Raw genomic sequence first — 18,322 nt, 5'->3', positions numbered from 1 at the left:
GCCGAATCTCGATGGCATCGAGGTCCCACGCCACGGACATCAGCGGCTACTGTGTCGTGACCCTGTCGGTTAAGGGCACGGAGTATAAAAACTTTAAACTCCTCGTCCTCCCCCATCTCTGCGCTGCCGTCCTACTAGGGCTGGACTTCCAATCCCACCTCCAAAGCGTAACCCTAGCATACGGTGGACCCCTCCCCCCACTCACAGTCAACAACCAGCAAACGTTAAACCGCCCACCGCGTAACACCTGCAGCCTCTCCACCCTCAAGGTCCCGCCACCCTCTCTGTTTGCTAACCTTACCCCTGACTGCAAACCCGTCGCTACCAAGAGCAGGCGGTATAGCGCCGGGGACAGAGCCTTCATTAGCTCTGAGGTGCGGCGCCTCCTGAAAGAGGGCATTATCGAGGGGAGCAGCAGCCCCTGGCGTGCCCAGGTCGTAGTCGTAAAGACCGGCGATAAAAACCGCCTGGTCATCGACTACAGCCAGACCATAAACAGATATACCCAGCTGGACGCATACCCCCTCCCCCGCATATCTGACATGGTCAATCAGATTGCACAGTATAAAGTATTCTCGACCATCGACCTGAAGTCGGCCTACCACCAACTCCCTATCCACCCTGAGGACCGCCAGTATACCGCCTTCGAGGCGAATGGGCGCCTATACCACTTCCTTAGGGTCCCCTTCGGTGTCACTAATGGGGTCTCGGTCTTCCAAAGGGAGATGGACCAGATGGTTGACCAGAACGAACTGCAGGCTACATTCCCCTACCTAGATAACGTCACTATCTGCGGCCGCGACCGGCAGGAACATGACGCGAATCTGGAGAAATTCCTCCGTACGGCCCAACGGCTGAACCTCACCTACAATAAGGAGAAATGCGTGTTTAACACCACACGCCTTGCCATCCTCGGCTGCGTAGTGGAGAACGGAATCATCGGCCCCGACCCAGAAAGAATGCGCCCCCTCATGGAGCTACCCCTCCCCCACTGCCCTAAAGCACTTAGGAGAACCCTGGGGCTTTTCGCCTACTATGCCCAATGGGTACCCAATTACGCGGACAAAGCCAGACCCCTCCTGAAAGCCACTTCCTTCCCCCTCACGGAGGAGGCGTGCGTGGCCTTCTCCCTCATTAAGGGAGACATAGCCAAGGCCACGATGCACGCAGTGGACGAGTCCATCCCCTTCCAGGTGGAGAGCGACGCATCCGACTTCGCCTTAGCCGCCACCCTAAACCAGGAGGGGAGGCCAGTGGCCTTCTTCTCAAGGACCCTACAGGGCCCCGAGATCCGACATTCGTCGGTCGAGAAAGAGGCCCAGGCGATCGTGGAGGCAGTACGGCGCTGGAGGCACTACCTGGCAGGCAAACGATTTACCCTCCTCACCGACCAGCGTTCGGTGGCTTTCATGTTTAATAACAAGCTGAAGGGCAAAATCAAGAATGACAAGATTTTGAGATGGAGAATCGAGCTCTCCACCTACGATTATGAGATCTTGTACCGGCCAGGCAAGCTGAACGAATCTCCTGATGCCCTTTCACGAATGACATGCGCCAGCGCGCATATCGATAGGCTTCAGACCCTCCACGACCAGCTCTGCCACCCCGGAGTCACCAGACTCTACCATTTCATTAAGGCCCGCAACCTGACCTACTCCATCGAGGAGGTCAGGACCATGACCAGGAACTGCCAGACCTGTGCGGAGTGCAAACCGCACTTCTATAGGCCGGACCGAGCAAGCCTGATCAAGGCCACCCGCCCCTTCGAGCGCCTGAGCATCGACTTTAAGGGGCCCCTCCCGTCCTCTGACCGTAATGTGTACTTCCTCAACATCGTTGATGAGTACTCCCGTTTCCCCTTTGCCTTCCCCTGCCCCGACATGACCAGTAGCACGGTCATCAAGTGCCTGAATGCCCTCTTCGCCTTGTTCGGGTTCCCGAACTATATACACAGCGACCGGGGCTCCTCCTTCATGAGCGAGGAACTCCGGCAATTCCTCCTAGAGAGAGGTATTGCAGCAAGCAGGACCACCAGCTACAACCCCAGAGGTAACGGTCAGGTGGAAAGAGAGAACGCGACGGTATGGAAGGCCGTCCTCTTAGCCTTAAAGTCTAAGGGCCTCCCAACCTCCCGCTGGCAAGAAGTCCTCCCGACAGCGCTGCACTCCATCCGGTCATTACTTTGCACGGCCACTAACACCACCCCCCATGAACGAATGTTCGTTTTCCCCAGGAAGTCGACTACGGGAACCACTCTACCAACCTGGCTGACCGCCCCGGGGCCGGTCTGGCTGCGGAAACACGTGAGGGCCCATAAAACGGACCCCCTGGTCGAGAGGGTGAACCTCCTGCACGCCAACCCCCAGTACGCCTACGTGGCGTACCCAGACGGGCGGGAGGACACTGTCTCCCTACGAGACCTCGCACCCTCAGCCGATCTGGAAACACCGCCACCACCCCCTCCAACCCCAGCCCAGGTAGACGGCATGCCGGAACCCCACGAGCCCTCGCCGACCACGCAAACACCAGCATCAACACCGGATAAGGCACCAGCACCGGATAAGGCAACACCACCGCTGCGGCGATCGGAGAGGCTTACGAAGCCTCCGGACAGACTGACCTACCAGAATTGGTAGTACACTTCACCCCGCCGGACTTAATTCTAAACAAGGGGTGAATGTGGTAAACCACGTTCACTATCGTATCACTGTTAGTAGTTAGCACTGTTCACCACTGTTCGTTATAACTGTATCACTGACCACTATTGTATCACGGTACGAGGTCGCCTCTTGCCACACTGCTATACCTGGGATGACCACCGCCGACTCCGCCTTGGCTCCACCCACCAGGCCAGGTATAAAGGTGAGCGACTGACTGGTATTCCTCCTGCTTGGATCGGATCACCCACGAGAGTGGGCTCTGTTATTTAGTCAATAAAAACCTTTAGTCACCTTCGTAACTCTTCGCCTTTTATTGGAGGAATTGATAGGTATATCACCTTATCTGAGGAAGGATGTTCTTGCCATGGAGGGAGTGCAGCGAAGATTCACCAGACTGATACCTGGGATGGCAGGAATGACGTATGAGGAGAGATTGGGTCGATTAGGCTTATATTTGCTGGAGTTTAGAAGAATGAGAGGGGATCTCATTGAAACTTATAAAATTCTAACAGGACTAGACAGACTAGATGCAGGATGTTCCCGATGGCCGGGGAGTCCAGAACCAGGGGTCACAGTCTAAGGATAAGGGGTAAGCCATTTAGGACTGATGAGGAATTTCTTCACCCAGAGAGTGGTGAACCTGTGGAATTCTCTACCACAGAAGGCAGTTGAGGCCAATTCATTAAATATATTCAAGAAGGAGATAGATATATTTCTTCAGGCTAAAGGGATCAAGGGATATGGGGAGAAGGCAGGGACAGGGTATTGAATTTGGATGATCAGCCATGATCTCATTAAATGGCGGAGCAGGCTCGAGGGGCCGAATGGCCTGCTCCTGCTCCTATCTTCTATGTTTCTATGTAAACCCCTTTCCTCCTTTAAGACCTTTCTTAAAATCTATCTCGTCGCCCCTCCTAATATCTGCTCCGTTAGCCTCCCCCTTTATTTCTGAAGGGCCTTGGGTCTTTTGTCTACATTTAAAGCCGCTATATATAAATGCACGTTGTATGGCAATTTTCCTGTGACATTTGCAAAGCTTTTTTTAAACTTAAACTTTCAAAAAGAGCGTTCAAGTACTTTTGCAACTAGCTTCCTAATTGCAAACGTGACGAAGGAGGCCAGACCTGCGGGAAGCTCGCAGAGAAGCAATGTGTCTCTTCTCCCCCCCCCCCCCCGGTTGACTATAGCTTTCTAATCGAGCTTGCTATGATCTTTCCCAGATGAGCTCCCTGCACAGGCTGTAGTGTTTAATTAAGAGCTGGCGCCATCACGTTTGACGATAAGATGATTGAGCAGCATTGTTTCTGTCGGTGTCACTGAGATCAGCCATTTTGAGCTCATTAGCTAGTCTGGGTTGGCAGTCCCTTGGCTCGGGCAGTCTCATTTGGTGCTGGAATTTTTTTGGATATCTGTGCAGTGAAAATAAAAGTATTTATGCATCGTTCTCGTAGCTAAGCATGCAGGCAGAAAAGATCTTACTCTGCCCTCTGCCAACTCCGCTCTGTAATAAGCTGCTGGTGTTGTCAGAGCGGTTGGGGTGGGTCCTCCCTGTCAGCTTTGCTCCGTGGTAGCAGTCTCGCCTCCTGCCTCGGCCCTCTGGAATTCCCTCCCTACCCCCCCCCCTCTCTCCTCCTTTTAAGACGCTCCTTCAAACCTACCCTTCCAACCAAGCTTTTGGGCCTCTGTCCTAAGATCTCTTAAAAGAAAGACTTTCATTTCTCCAGCGCTTTTCCTAACCACAGGACGTCCCAAAGCGCTTTACAGCCAGTGAAGTACTTTTTGAAGTGGAGTCACTGTTGTAATGTGGGAAACGCAGCAGCCAATTTGTGCACAGCAAGCTCCCACAAACAGTAATGTGATAATGACCAGGTCATCTTTTTTTAGTGATGTTGATTGAGAGATAAATATTGGCCCCAGGACACCGGAGATAACTCCCCCTGCTCTTCACAGAAACCCCACACTGCAGATAGAGGCCATTTCGGCCCATCGAGCCTGCACCGACACATATCCCACCCGATCACCGTAACCCCTACACCAACACATATCCCACCCTATCCCCGTAACCCCACGTATTTAATCCCCCTAACACTAAGGGTCAATTTTTATCATAGCCAATCAACCTAACCCGCACATCTTTGGACTGTGGGAGGAAACTGGAGCACCCGGAGGAAACCCACGCAAACACGGGGAGAATGTGCAAACTCCACACAGACAGTCGCCCGAGGCCGGATTTGAACCCGGGTCCCTGGTGCTGTGAGGCAACAGTGCTAACCACTATGCCACCGTGTCTGCCTTTGAAATAGTGCCATGGGATCTTTTACATCCACCCAGGAGAGCAGACGGGGCCTTGGTTTAACGTCTCATCCGAAAGACGGCACCTCCGACCGTGCAGCACCGGGAGTGTCAGCCTAGATGTTTGTGCTCAAGTCTCTGGAGTGGAACTTGAACCCACCATCTTCTGACCCAGAGGCGAGGATTTTTCTATTGAAATCCCTTGAGCTTGTCGAGCTGGTTTAAGAAAAAGAAAATGCTCCTCTGGGAATACCTCCTGCTTTCACCCCCTTCCCTCCAACTTGCAGAACAGGATAGGGGCACTACAAAAAAATCCGCACTATATTTTAATATGAACGTCATTCAAGAAGGAAAATTCAGAGTAATATGCCCGTTTTATTGTGGTAAATGCGTTCAAAAGGCCCACGCTGTGTTAAGTGTTCGGGTACAGTGTGTCCCGAGCCAACATCTGTTGCAAGGGCTTGCTTGCTGTTGCTGGAAGCAGTATGTAAACACTGTTTACCCTCATGGGAACAGTCTGTTATTGTCTTCTGGCTCCCTCTCGTGTTGTGCGAGGCATTCCACAGTGAAATGCACGCTGATCTGAAAAGTGCGAGTGTTGCAGAGCTTGTTTCACCTCGGCCCAGAAGCAACAGCTTCTGTAATCCAAAATAACAACAGAAAACGCTGGGAAAACTCGGCAGGCCAGGGCAGCATCCGTGGAGAGAGAAACGGAATCAACGTTTCAGGTCTGGGACCCTTCGTCAGAACTGGGGGGGAAAAAGCAGGAAAAGGGGTAGATTTTAAAGCAAGTGGGGGCTGGGAAAAGGGGGAGGGGGATGAAAGAACAAAAGGGAAGGTCAGAGATAGGATAGAAAGCAGGAGAGATGAAGAGACATTGAGAGAGATGCAAGGAACAAAGGCTGGCTCTAGATGAAGTGTGAATGGCGCTGGCAGAATGAAGGACAACTGCCGTGTGGGAGGGAAGAAAAAAAGCCCAGATGAAATTCGGCAAAATTCTCACTCCGAAAACAACACCTCAATAACCGGCAATGTTGCCGAGTCCGAGTCTCCTGCGGTGGCCGAGTTAGTCAGTGGGGGTAGTTCTCCAAACTGCCACTACTCGGCTTCTTGGCACTGTCGGAAGTCGGAACACCTCAATACCCCTGTAACAGGAGTCTGACTCTCCCGCGCTGCCGGTAGTCTCTCCTGATCCGCCATTTTACAGGGGTACTGTGTGTCTCCCACGCTGCTGGTAGTCATTGCATTGCATTACCCTCAACTGGCAGTACTGTACTTAATCAAGCATCTTCCACCATCCATTTAACACAACATTCTGTAGGTGAGTACCCAATTACTGTAAACTGCACATTTCTTGATTTTTAAAATTTTTGTTTGTTTAAAAATAGCCTCGGTAGATAACCCTCTCCGTCATCCGGAATTTTTAATCAACCGGCAACACGCCGGTCCCGTGGGGTGTTTAAACAAATGGACTGTAACTTAATAAAACTTTAAAGGAACCGTAACAAATTCAATTAAAATTTCATTGGCCAGGGGGCGACGATGCACTCGAGTCCCCGTGGCGCCCACTGCTCGCGGAAGGCCTCAAACGTGCCAGCAGACACCGCGTGCTCTATCTCCAGGGCCACCCGGGCGTGAACATGGCCGCGGAAGAGAGGCAGGCAGTCGGGCCGACCGACCCCCTCAGCCACTGTTGTAATGCAGGAAACGCAACAACCAGTTTGCGCACAGCAAGCTCCCACAAACAGCAAATGTGGTAATGACCGGATAATCTGCTTTGGTAATGTTGGTTGCGGGATAAATGCTGGCCGGGAGCGCACTCCCCCCTGCTCCTCTTCGAAATAGTGCCATGGGATCTATTACATCCACTGAAATGTCGGCTTGGATGATGTGCTCAAATCCCTAGAGCAGGACTTGAACCCAGAACCTCTTTTGACTCTGGTTTTATTCCTCCCTTCGTATAAATTGTGAAAAAAACCGCAAACTCTGAGAAATCGACTGCTCAGATCAGTTATTTCGACGATGCGTTCTATACTCCTTTTCACAATTTGTAATTCTTGTTCCTTTCTATTAGATCGACAAGCCAGGGCTTAAAAATAAAGAGCGAGAGGAAAAGGACTTTTTAAGAATTCGGCAGTTTGCCTTTCAGCAGCAGAGGTTTATAACAGCAATAACTTGCATTTACATAGCGCCTTTAATGTAGTAAAACGTCCCAAGGCGCTTCACAGGAGTGTAAATCAGACAAAACATGACACCGAGCCACATGAGGTATTAGGGCAGGTGAGGTGGGTTTTAAGGAACGTTGTAAAGGAGGCGGAGAGGTTTAGGGAGGGAATTCCAGAGCTTGGGGCCCAGGCAGCTGAAGGCACGGCCGCCAGTGGTGGGGCGATTAAAATCGGGGGTGGTCCTAATGTGTCATTTTTCAAATTTGATTTAAAAAATGGTAATTGTGTTTCCGGTAAACATAACATAAGAAATAGGAGCAGGAGTAGGCCAATCGGCCCCTCGAGCCTGCTCCGCCATTCAATAAGATCATGGCTGATCTGATCCTAATTTCAAATCTACTTTCACTCTCCATCCCACCCGAACCCATGTGATCTCCCGGGAGAGGTGAAAAACCAGATAAAAGACCCAATGGCCAATTTGGGAGAAAAAAATCTGGGAAATTCCTCTCCGACCCATCTAGGCGATCGAAACTCGTCCAGGAGATCACTCTGTCCCTGTATTTCCTGCAGTACTTACCTTCTGTAAGAGGTGATCTCCACCCCAGCCAGGAACAGGCCCAATTTACTCTTGAAGGACTCCTAGCTGGCAGCCTGTTCCCGAGGTCTCTACTAATCCCTGTGAATAGAACCATCTCCTGAAATCTAACACAGAATTAGAACACAAGAAGTAGGAGCAGGACCAGGCTACACGGCCCCTGGGCCCGCTCCGCCACCCACAGGGCCATGACCGATCCGAACCTAGCTCCCCGTAACCCCTAATTCCCCTATACTTCTAGGAAACTGTCTATTTCTGTTTTAAATTTATTTAATGATGTAGCTTCCACAGCTCTCTGGGGCAGCAAATTCCACAGACCTACCACCCTCTGAGTGAAGAAGTTTCTCCACATCTCAGTTTTGAAAGAGCAGACCCTTATTCTAAGATTATGCCCCCTAGTTCTAGTTTCACCCATCATTGGGAACATCCTCACCGCATCCACCCGATCAAGCCCCTTCACAATCTTATATGTTTCAATAAGATCGCCTCTCATTCTTCTGAACTCCAATGAGTAGAGTCCCAATTGACTCAACCTCTCCTCATATGTCAACCCCCTCATCCCGGGATTAACCGAGTGAACCTTCTTTGTACTGACTCGAGAGCAGGTATGTCTTTTCTTAAGTATGGACACCAAAACTGTACGCAGTATTCCAGGTGCAGTCTCACCAATACCTTGTACAACTGCAGCAATACCTCCCTGTTTTTATATTCCATCCCCCTAGCAATAAAAGCCAACATTCCATTGGCCTTCTTGATCACCTGCATACTAACTTTTTGTGTTTCGTGCACCAGGACCCCCAGATCCCTTTGTACTACAGTACTTTCCAGTTTCTTGCCATTAAGATAATAACTTGCCCTATGATTTTTCCTGCCAAAGTGCATAACCTCACACTTTCCAGTATTATATTCCATCTGCCAAATCTCTGCCCACTTACTTCGCCTGTCTATGTCCCCTTGCAGGTAAAAAAGTATTTTGGGAATGTGGTGTAGGATCTGTGGCCCTTGAGGTGTGGAAGAATTCTCCAGTATGCGAGTCTGTGTGTTTAAAGATGACGGGTAAATTGTATTGAGACTTTATTTACTGTTCGCCGTGCCAAATATTTTTAGCACCAGTTACACACGACTGAAGGAAGAAAAGGCTTTGTTTTGATGGGGAGGAGGGGAATTCTACAGACCACTTCGAAATGCAAACATCACGTTCGGGTGGTGCGTGCGGACTTTGAGATGACTTCACTCTCGATGAGACCGGTTCCTATTTAAACAAACTGCTTTCATTCCTAGTGGACAAAAGGGCTGACTATCATCCAGTTCCAAACACACAGTCGCGGGCTGTGCTCGCTTGGAGACCCTCATCAGAAGGCGTTCACTGTGCCTGAATTGTTTTCATTGCACGGTTCCTGATTACAAATTCTTTGTACTAAGCACGTTACTGATTAGGAAACATCGTCACATGAATCGGCTCCCCCCTGACTGGAGTGGGTTACGCAACTTGAGCATGCCTGTATTTGCCAAACAGCAATGTGATTATGACCAGATAATCTGTTTGTGAAATAACAACAGAAAACGCTGGAAAAACTCAGCAGGCCAGGCAACATCCGTGGAGAGAGAAACAGTCAACGTTTCGGGTCGAAACCCTTCGTCAGGACTGAGAAACACAGGAAATGAAACGGATTAAAAGGCTGGTTTGGGGGGCTGGGAAATGGGGATAAAGAACAAAAGAGAAGTGAAGTGACATTAAGAGGTATTCAAAACCAGACGAGATGGTGATGGGACTAGTAAAGAGACAAAAGACGGCGCTAGATGAAATGTGAAATGCGCTGGCAGAATAGGAGACAGCTGCCATGTGGGAGAGGAAAAAAAGGGGGAAGGGCACAAAACAAAGGTGTGGATAAAAAATATATAAAAGTGTAATAGGGGCCGAGGTTATGACCTGAAATTGTTGAACTCGATACTGAGTCCGGAAGGCTGTAGAGTATGTTTGTGTAATCTGTTTGTTATGTTGGTTGAGGGATTAAATATTGGCCCAGGACACCGGGGAGAACTCTGCTGCCCCTCTTTGAAATAGTGGCCATCGGATCCTTTACGTCCACCCGAGAGAGCAGACGGGGTCTCGGTTTACTGTCTCATCCGCAAGACGGCACCTCCGACAGTGCAGCACTCCCTCAGCACTGCACTGGGAGCGTCGGCCTAGATTATGCGCTCAAGCCTCTGGAGTGGGATTTGAACCCACAACCTGAGCGATAAGGGTGCTACCACAGAGCCAAGGCTAAAAAAAACAATTAGTGCACTATTTTCTTGTTGGGTACCCTAACCATCCTGCGTCCTCTCTGGTGAAGCTGCCAGTTTAGTGATGATTTGGGGCGGTTTTGTGCTGTGGCTCCATCAATGATGGAGTTGAAATTGCCCCGAAGTTTCTTCCCCCTCGTGGCACCCTGTCCTGATTTTAACAGCCGCCTTCCTTTCTGTTCAGAGGATCTTCCAAATTAGAAGAAGCCTGTGAAATGTACGCCAGGGCTGCGAACATGTTTAAGATGGCCAAGAACTGGAGCGGTGAGTATAGAAACTGAACACCGCACTTGGGACTGTATTGTGTCATAGAAACATAGAAAAATAGGAGCAGGAGTCAGCCCCTCGAGCCTGCTCCGCCATTCAGTATGATCATGGCTGATCCTCTATCTCAATACCATATTCCCGCTCTCTCCCCATACCCCTTGCTGTCTTTTGCATCTAGAAATGTCTGCTCCTGTGGACATGCTCTAAACCGTGGCGTTGCCAGGTTCATTTACAAATTAAACTTGTGGGTTCAGTTACAGTAATGAGGCTGAGTATTAATCAGGCTAGCGCACGTCTGCTATGCCAGGAGCAGGGGACCCGCTGGAACAGGTACAAATATTGGTTGAAGTGCGCAGTGTCCTGTAGTGCTGGCGGCTCGGGAAGGCAACCACTGACCTGGCAGGCACTGCACGTTGGTGCTTGGCCACCTTGATGTGGACTAGTGCCTGAAACGGGCATGAAGTTCATGGGGCAGCCTTCCCCGGCGATCCTTCACATCCAGCATCTGTGAGCGGTGACTCTGCCGAGCTTGGACCCAGGAGTCGACCGGAGTCGACCCACAAGGGGCCGCCCGCCCCCCCCCCCCCCCCCCCCAACACATCTTGGTGTTCTGATGGAGGATTTATCCGGCCTAAGCCCTTTTGCAAGCCTCCAGGTTCATGCTATTCAGAGAGAGAGAACAGACCAGCAAATGAATACAAGCGCAGGTAGGACTCGCGTGTCCTGAGCTTCAAGGGCCGGATTGCCAGGGCTACGTGTTGGACACTGCGTAGAACAGGCAACTAGGGTTTGGTACGAGGGCTCTCCTCTGCTCCATTCATCCAAAAGGCAAATGGAGTGTTGGCCTTTATTTCAAGGGGGTTGGAGTATAAAAACTGGCAAGTCGTGCTACAACTGTACAGGGTATTGGTGAGACCGCACCTGGAGCACTGCGTACAGTTTTGGTCTCCTTATTTAAGGAAGGATACACTTGCATTGGAGGCAGTTCAGAGACGATTCACTCGGTTGATTCCGGAGATGAAGGGGTTGACTTATGAAGAGAGGTTGAGCAGGTTGGGCCTATACTCATTGGAGTTTAGAAGAATGTGAGGGGATCTTATTGAAACATATAAGATTCTGAGGGGGCTTGACAGGGTAGATGCAGAGAGGATGTTTCCCCTCGTGGAGAAATCTAGAACTCGGGGGCACAGTTTCAGAATAAAGGGTCGCCCTTTTAGAACTGAGATAAGGAGGAATTTCCTCTGAGGGTTGTAAATCTGTGGAATTCTCTGCCCCAGAGAGCTGTGGAGGCCGGGTCATTAAATACATTTAAGGTGGAGATAGAGAGATTTTTGCAAGATATGGGAGTGAAGGGTTATGGGGAGCGGGCAGGGAAGTGGCTTTGAGCCCAAGATCAGCCATGATCTTATTGAATGATGGAGCAGGCTCGAGGGGCCAAGTGGCCTATTCCTGCTCCTATTATGTTTCGAATGGAGAACAATCCCCCTCAATCGTGGGTATGTTACCATTTAATATCCCAGCCATTTATTAATACAAAGGCACTAATGCCCGTGTGGATTATTGCCATTTTGATTTAGCATGGATGAAGTTGCTTGGCCAGTTTAATTTATATCTCCACCGTCATCATTTCTCCAACCTAAAGGGCAGATAAGCAATGTTCCCTCAGTTATTTTTTGCGCGCGGTGCCTTTTAAATTTGCTGTGTGGCCGCGCACACGCGGTATCTTCGAGGGAACCGCTTGAGTGGCCTACGCGGCACATTCCCGACTGCTCCCTGACTTCTACCAGGGCCACTGTATAATCAGCGACAGGGGCCCCTTGTGCAATGCAGCTCCGTGTAGCCCAGGTTCTGGGAGAGCAATGCCAAAACAACATCTGTGTTCCTCTGCTCTTTTTACATTTGAAGTCTGCTGACTCACTCCTGCAGGCTGATTGCACCCATGGGAACATACAGCATGAGACCCAGGTGTCAGGATTTAAAAGCCACATTAATCTAAAAGCATTTGAAGTGGTTCAGAAAGAAATGGCCTGATTAACTCTGGACTAGCCTCATTCGAATCTGTCCGATTTCTCCCGTGTGTGTGTGTATATAATGCACTAAAGGTTATTTGCAATCCTGTTTGTGCTTTTTGTTGAGCACAGTTCGTGCGTTCACTGTATTTAGAACAGAATCATAGAAATTTACAGCACAGAAGGAGGCCATTCGGCCCATCGTGTCCGCGCCGGCACAGAAAGAGCTCTCCAGCCTAATCCCACTTTCCAGCTCTTGGCCCGTAGCCCTGTAGGTTACGGCACTTCAAGTACTTTTTAAATGTGATGAGGGTTTCTGCCTCGACCACCCTTTCAGGCAGTGAGTTCCAGACCCCCACCACCCTCCTGGGTGCAAAAAGTTCTCCTCAACTCCCCTCTAATCCTTCTACCAATTACTTTAACTCTCTGCCCCCTGGTTATTGACCCCTCTGCTAAGGGAAATAGGTCCTTCCTATCCACTCTATCTAGGCCCCTCATAATTTTATAGACCTCAATTAAATCTCCCCTCAGCCTCCTCTGTTCCAAAGGAAACAACCCCAGCCTATCCAATCTTTCCTCATAGCTAAAATTCTCCAACATCCTGGTAAATCTCCTCTGTACCCCCTCTAGTGCAATCACGTCTTTCCGGTAATGTGGTGACCAGAACTGCATGCAGTACTCTGGCTGCGGCCTAGCTAGTGTTTTATACAGTCGAAGCATAACCCCCCCCTGCTCTTTTCTTTATTAGCCGAGGCATAGAATATAAGTATCCCGTATGCCGCCTTATCCGTATTTGCTTTTATTCCCCCACCATGGACAGCATATACTGAGGTTACCCACTCCTAACATTTGTGCATTTTTCTTCAGCTGCGGGCAATGCCTTCTGCGAGGCTGCCAAGCTCCATCTCCAGTTGCAGAGTAAACACGATGCAGCCACAAACTTTGTCGATGCAGGAAATGCCTTCAAGAAAGCTGATCCTCAAGGTAACTTGTTTTGCCCTTAAATTAAAAATGACTCTGTGTGCAAAGATTGAGGAAATGCAGAGCGAAGCTAGACTTAAATTTCATTCTAAATACTCAAATTGACATTTTATTTTCGGGTCCACTTCAATACAGGAAACTCTTTTTTTTTAAAATCCGGCTCCAACGGGACCGGCGTGGTGCCGGTTTATCAAAAAGTCCGGATTACAGAGAGGTATAGTAAAAGGTACGAGAGCTCCGTACACAGCAACAAATCCAGGCTTCCCTGTTGCTTAGCAACAGGTGCAGGAACTCTGGCCACAAGATCCAAGCGTCCCTGTTGCTTAGCAACAGGTGCAGGAACCCAGCCACAAGATCCAGGAACGGCCACTAATATGAAGTAAAACTTACCTAAACCTACTCCTGAATTTTGCCGGTTAAGAGATTTCCGGTTATTTAGGTGCCAGTAAATAGAGAGTTTCCTGTATTCCTTCCAGTTGTCATTTCGTACGGCGGGAAAAGCTTATAGTGGGACATCCAGTTTGGCTGTCCGTTCGACAGCCTCCTGAGGTGCCGAGGGGAGAAATGAGGTGCCTCCTGCGACAGGGCGATGTGATGGGTACCGCGGTCTGGGACTCGTGGCCACAGTCGCACTCCGGGTCGTCCCTCATCTTCCACTGGCGGAGCAGGTGGCAGCGTCGTACGTTGCCCCCCCCCCCCCCCCCCCCAAGTGCGGATTAGGTTGAGCGCCATCCACTGTCTTCAAGGGAGGTCGAAGCCAGGGACCTCTGCTGTTGGGCCAGCGATGAGGTGTCGGTTCTTTATGTCGCAGTACCTGAACGGTAGAGTGTGTGCAATTTATACACCTGACTCTGGGGTTTTGCACAAATACAGTAATTATTCTGCAATTTTAGACGGCCTTTATTCAGGCTATCGGTGGAAACAGATTTAAAGCGGTTAATTGATCGTCCCACCTAACCAGCCATGGCGGACTTCTATTTAAATGGTACATGAGCCAACCAACTAAGGGCTGACTAGTCGACTGGCAGGCAGACCGAGCGAGCCCTGGTTTCAAAACATTATTTTTGCCTGTTTGCATACCAATAGCCAAGTCTCCCCTTCACTGACTGAAATTCTGGTCGGCTGGAGAAGTCGCTCGGGAGCTGTGGAAGCAGAACAACTCCGTCTCTTCTCTCTCAGCATGCAAACAAAGCTCCGAGGCCTCGAGCTATTACCAAGACTCGACAGTCGTCCTGCTATCTATTGGAGGGGTGGGATTCGGGTGTAGAAAGACATGCATTTCTCCAGCGCCTTTCACAACCTCGGGACGTCCCAAAGCGCTTTACAGCCAATGAAGTACCTTTTGAAGTGTAGTCGCTGTTGTAATGTAGGAAACGTGGCAGCCAATTTGCGCACAGCAAGCTCCCACAAATAGCAATGTGATAAATGACCAGATCATCTGTTTTAGTGATGTTGGTTGAGGGATATACAGGAAACTCTCGTTTAAACGGCACCTAAATATCCGGAATTCTCTATTAACCGGCAAAATTCTCACTCGGAAAACACCACCTCAATAACCGGCAATGTTGCCGAGTCCGAGTCTCCCGCGGTGGCCGAGTTAGTCAGTGGGGGTAGTTTTCCAAAGTGCCACTGCTCGGCTTCTTGGTGCTGTCGGGAGTCGGAACACCTCAATACCCCTGTAACAGGAGTCTGACTCTCTCCCGCACTGCCGGGAGTCTCTTCTGATCTGCCATTCTACAGGGGTACTGTGTGTCTCCCACGCTGCTGGTAGTCATTGCATTGCATTACCCTCAACTGGCAGTACTGTACTTAATCAAGCATCTTCCACCATCCATTTAACAACATTCTGTAGGTGAGTACCCAATTACTGTCTACTGCACATTTCTTGATTTTTTTTATTTTTCTTTGTTGAAAATAGCCTCGGTTGATAACCCTCTCCGTCATCCGGAATTTTTGATCAACTGGCAACACGCCGGTCCCGTCTGTGCCGGAGACCAAAGAGTTTCCTGTATATTGGCCCCAGGACACCGGGGAGAACTTCCCCCTGCTCGTCTTCGAAATAGTGCAATGGGATCTTTTACGCCCATCTGAGAGAGCAGACGGGGCCAGGGTTTAACGCCTTATCCCTATAAATGTATTCTCTTAATCAACTCCAATAGTTGGTTTATCATTAAGAGAATGCATTGAAGGAAATCTGTTCCCAGCAAGTCATTCTTGTATTTTTATCTCTTCCACCTTTTTATAAAAAAAAAAAAAATAGGGGAATACTTGAATTAAAGTATTTTACCCAGAGAGTGGTTAGAATGTGGAACTCGCTACTGCAGGGAGTAGTTGAGGTGAATAACACAGACGCATTTAAGGGGATGCTAGATCATAGAATCATACGACACAGATGGAGGCCCTTCGGCCCAGGGAGGAGGCTGGTGTGGAGCATAAACACCGGCACAGACCAGTTGGGCCGAATGGCCTGTTTCTGTGCTGTATATTCTATGAAAACCAGTGCCCTTAGTTACGTGAAGAATAAATGGCAATATTAATAATGGCTAGACCTCGGGTTCGAGGAGCGATTTAATCAATCTTGAGCCTGGTTTTACACTGTTTTTAATTTGAGTGTGACTACAGTAGTAAGGAAGAAAGTAATAACCTAACGTCACTGTACCTATCAAAGTAGATTAATGGCAACACTACTTGAGATTGTTGTTCAGAAAGGCCGCGTGTCCCAGAACAGTGTCCTGAAGCTGGCGGTGCGCAGTCTGTGGAGCGAAAGGTTTACTTAAAAATGTGCTTCTGGTGCATTTGACACAAGCCTGTGTATTCAAAGAGAAAACGTGAAGAGGAAAATAGCGCTGCCACGCCAGTTGGCAATTAAGCTGCCACGTCCCCAGTAAACTCTCCATCTGGACGTATGTTCCTCCCTCTCGCTGCTTTGTTCCAGAAAAATTCACGCTTGTTGCTGAAGGTGTCAGTCAGTGGCTCAGTGGGTCGCACCCTTGCCTCTGAGTCAGAAGGTCGTGGGTTCAAGTCCCCACTCCAGAGACTTGAGCACAAAAATCCAGGCTGACACTCCCAGTGCAGTACTGAGGGAGCGCCGCACTGTCGGAGGTGCCGTCTTTCGGATGAGACGTTAAACCGAGGCCATGTCTGCTCTCGGGTGAAAGATCCCATGGCCACTATTTTGAAGAAGAGCAGGGGGAGTTCTCCCCGGTGTCCTGGCCCAATATTTATCCTTCAATCAACATCGCTTAAAAAAAAAAAAAAAAAAAAAAAAAAAAAACAACCCCAGGTGATCTGGTCATTATCACATTGCTGTATGTGGGAGCTTGCTGTGCGCAAATTGGCTGCTGCTTTTCCTACATTACAACAGTGACCACACTTCAAAAAGTACTTCATTGGCTGTAAAGCGCTTTGGGACATCCGGTGGTCGTGAAAGGCGCTATAGAAATGCAAGTGTTTTTTTTTTTACAAAGGACAAGCAGTGTTCTCTTAAACTGTCACTGTTATTTCTGATTGTATCTCTCAGCCTGTTCAGTTTATGTTGGAGGAGAATGGGAGAGAGGGACGTGGCAGGCTTTTATCTACATGATATTGTTTGACAGTACAAATTGGCTAAGGCTGCCAGACAGGCGATTCCTATTAGCCTGATTGGATCCCGGTTAAGCAGCGCCGCAATTTTAAAATTCTCATCCTTGTTTTCAAATTCCTCCGTGGCCTCGCCCCACCCAATCTCTGTCACCTCCACCAGCCCCACAACCGTCAGATCGATGCACTCCTCCAATCTTGGCCTCTTGTTCATCCCCAATTTCAATTGGTGGTCGTAGAATCATAGAAAGTTACAGCACGGAAGGAGGCCATTTCAGCCCATCGTGTCCGCGCCGGCCAACAAAGAGCTATCCAGCCTAATCCCACTTCCCAGCTCTTGGTCTGTAGCCCTGCAGGTTACAGCATCCCAAGTGCACGTCCAAGTACTTTTTAAATGTGGTTAGGGTTCCTGCCTCTACCACCCTTTCAGGCAGTGAGTTTCAGACCTCCACAACCCTCTGGGTGAAGAAATTTCCCCTCAAATCCCCTCATTACTTTAAATCTGTGCCCCCTGGTCTTTGACCCCTCTGCTAAGGGAAATAGGTCCTTTCTATCCGCTTTATCCAGGCCCCTCATAATTTTATACACCTCAATAAGGTCTCCCCTCAGCCTCTTCTGTTCCAAGGAAAACAGACCCAGCCTATCCAGCCTTTCCTCATAGCTAAGATTCTCTACTCCCGGCAACATCCTTTGTAAATCTCCTCTGTACCCTCTCTAGTGCAATCACATCTTTCCTGTAATGTGGTGACCAGAACTGCACGCAGTACTCTAGCTGAGGCCTAACTAGTGTTTTATACAGTTGAAGCATAACCCCCCCCCCACCTACTCTTGACTTCAGCTGCCTGGGCCCTAAGCTCGAATTCCCTCCCGAAACCTCTCCACACCCCCCTCCTTGAAGACGCTCCTTAAAACCCCTCTCTTTAACCAAGCTTTTGATCACATGTCCTAATAGCTCCTTATGTGAATCTGTGACATTTTGTCTGATAACGCTCCTGTGAAGCACCTTTGGACGTTTTACTACGTTAAAGGCGCTATATAAATACAAGTTGTTGATGGTGAATGTCTAATGCAAATATTCTACCAGTTCTCACTTGTGCTGAGCGGGTAACAATCTCGCGGGGTACAAACGTAGAGAGAGAAGGGTGTAATTTTTTGAATTTGGCTACAAGAGCTTAAATTAATTAAGTGTTAATGTTCGTGTTTTTTTCTCTTTTAGAGGCCATTAATTGTTTGAACAGGTCTATCGAGATTTACACAGATATGGTAAGACACTGGTTCAAATATTGGTCACGTGTTGAAAGTCCATTGCATTCGAGGCGCGCCCGAGGTTTTTGTCTCCGTGGCCAAGTGGCCCGCGATCGCCGCACAAAGTTCAAATCCACCTTCGGCTTAATTTGCCAATATCGCAAAGTGGTTGATCCAACTGGGTCTTGATATTCCCGTTTAGAATTCACCCACCGAACTAGGAATGCTGCTAAGAACTGCTCT

General features: G+C 49.3%; 1 protein-coding gene across 2 annotated transcripts in view; it reads left to right on the top strand.

Moving 5' to 3' along the window:
• LOC147096701 (alpha-soluble NSF attachment protein) overlaps positions 1–18,322 on the top strand; it is a 40,384-nt gene that overhangs the window by 7,814 nt on the left and 14,248 nt on the right. For both annotated transcript variants that reach the window (XM_085973300.1, XM_085973299.1), the window contains exons 2-4: positions 10,183–10,262; positions 13,142–13,258; positions 18,051–18,097. In XM_085973300.1, the coding sequence (XP_085829426.1) occupies positions 10,183–10,262; positions 13,142–13,258; positions 18,051–18,097 (244 nt within the window). The remainder of the gene's footprint in view (positions 1–10,182; positions 10,263–13,141; positions 13,259–18,050; positions 18,098–18,322) is intronic.

The sequence above is a fragment of the Somniosus microcephalus genome, chromosome 34 (genome assembly GCF_052327205.1).
Source record: "Somniosus microcephalus isolate GS21.2 chromosome 34, FLI_Smic_1.0, whole genome shotgun sequence".
Classification (NCBI taxonomy): Eukaryota; Metazoa; Chordata; class Chondrichthyes; order Squaliformes; family Somniosidae; genus Somniosus; species Somniosus microcephalus.
This window is presented reverse-complemented; position numbering and strand designations above follow the sequence as displayed.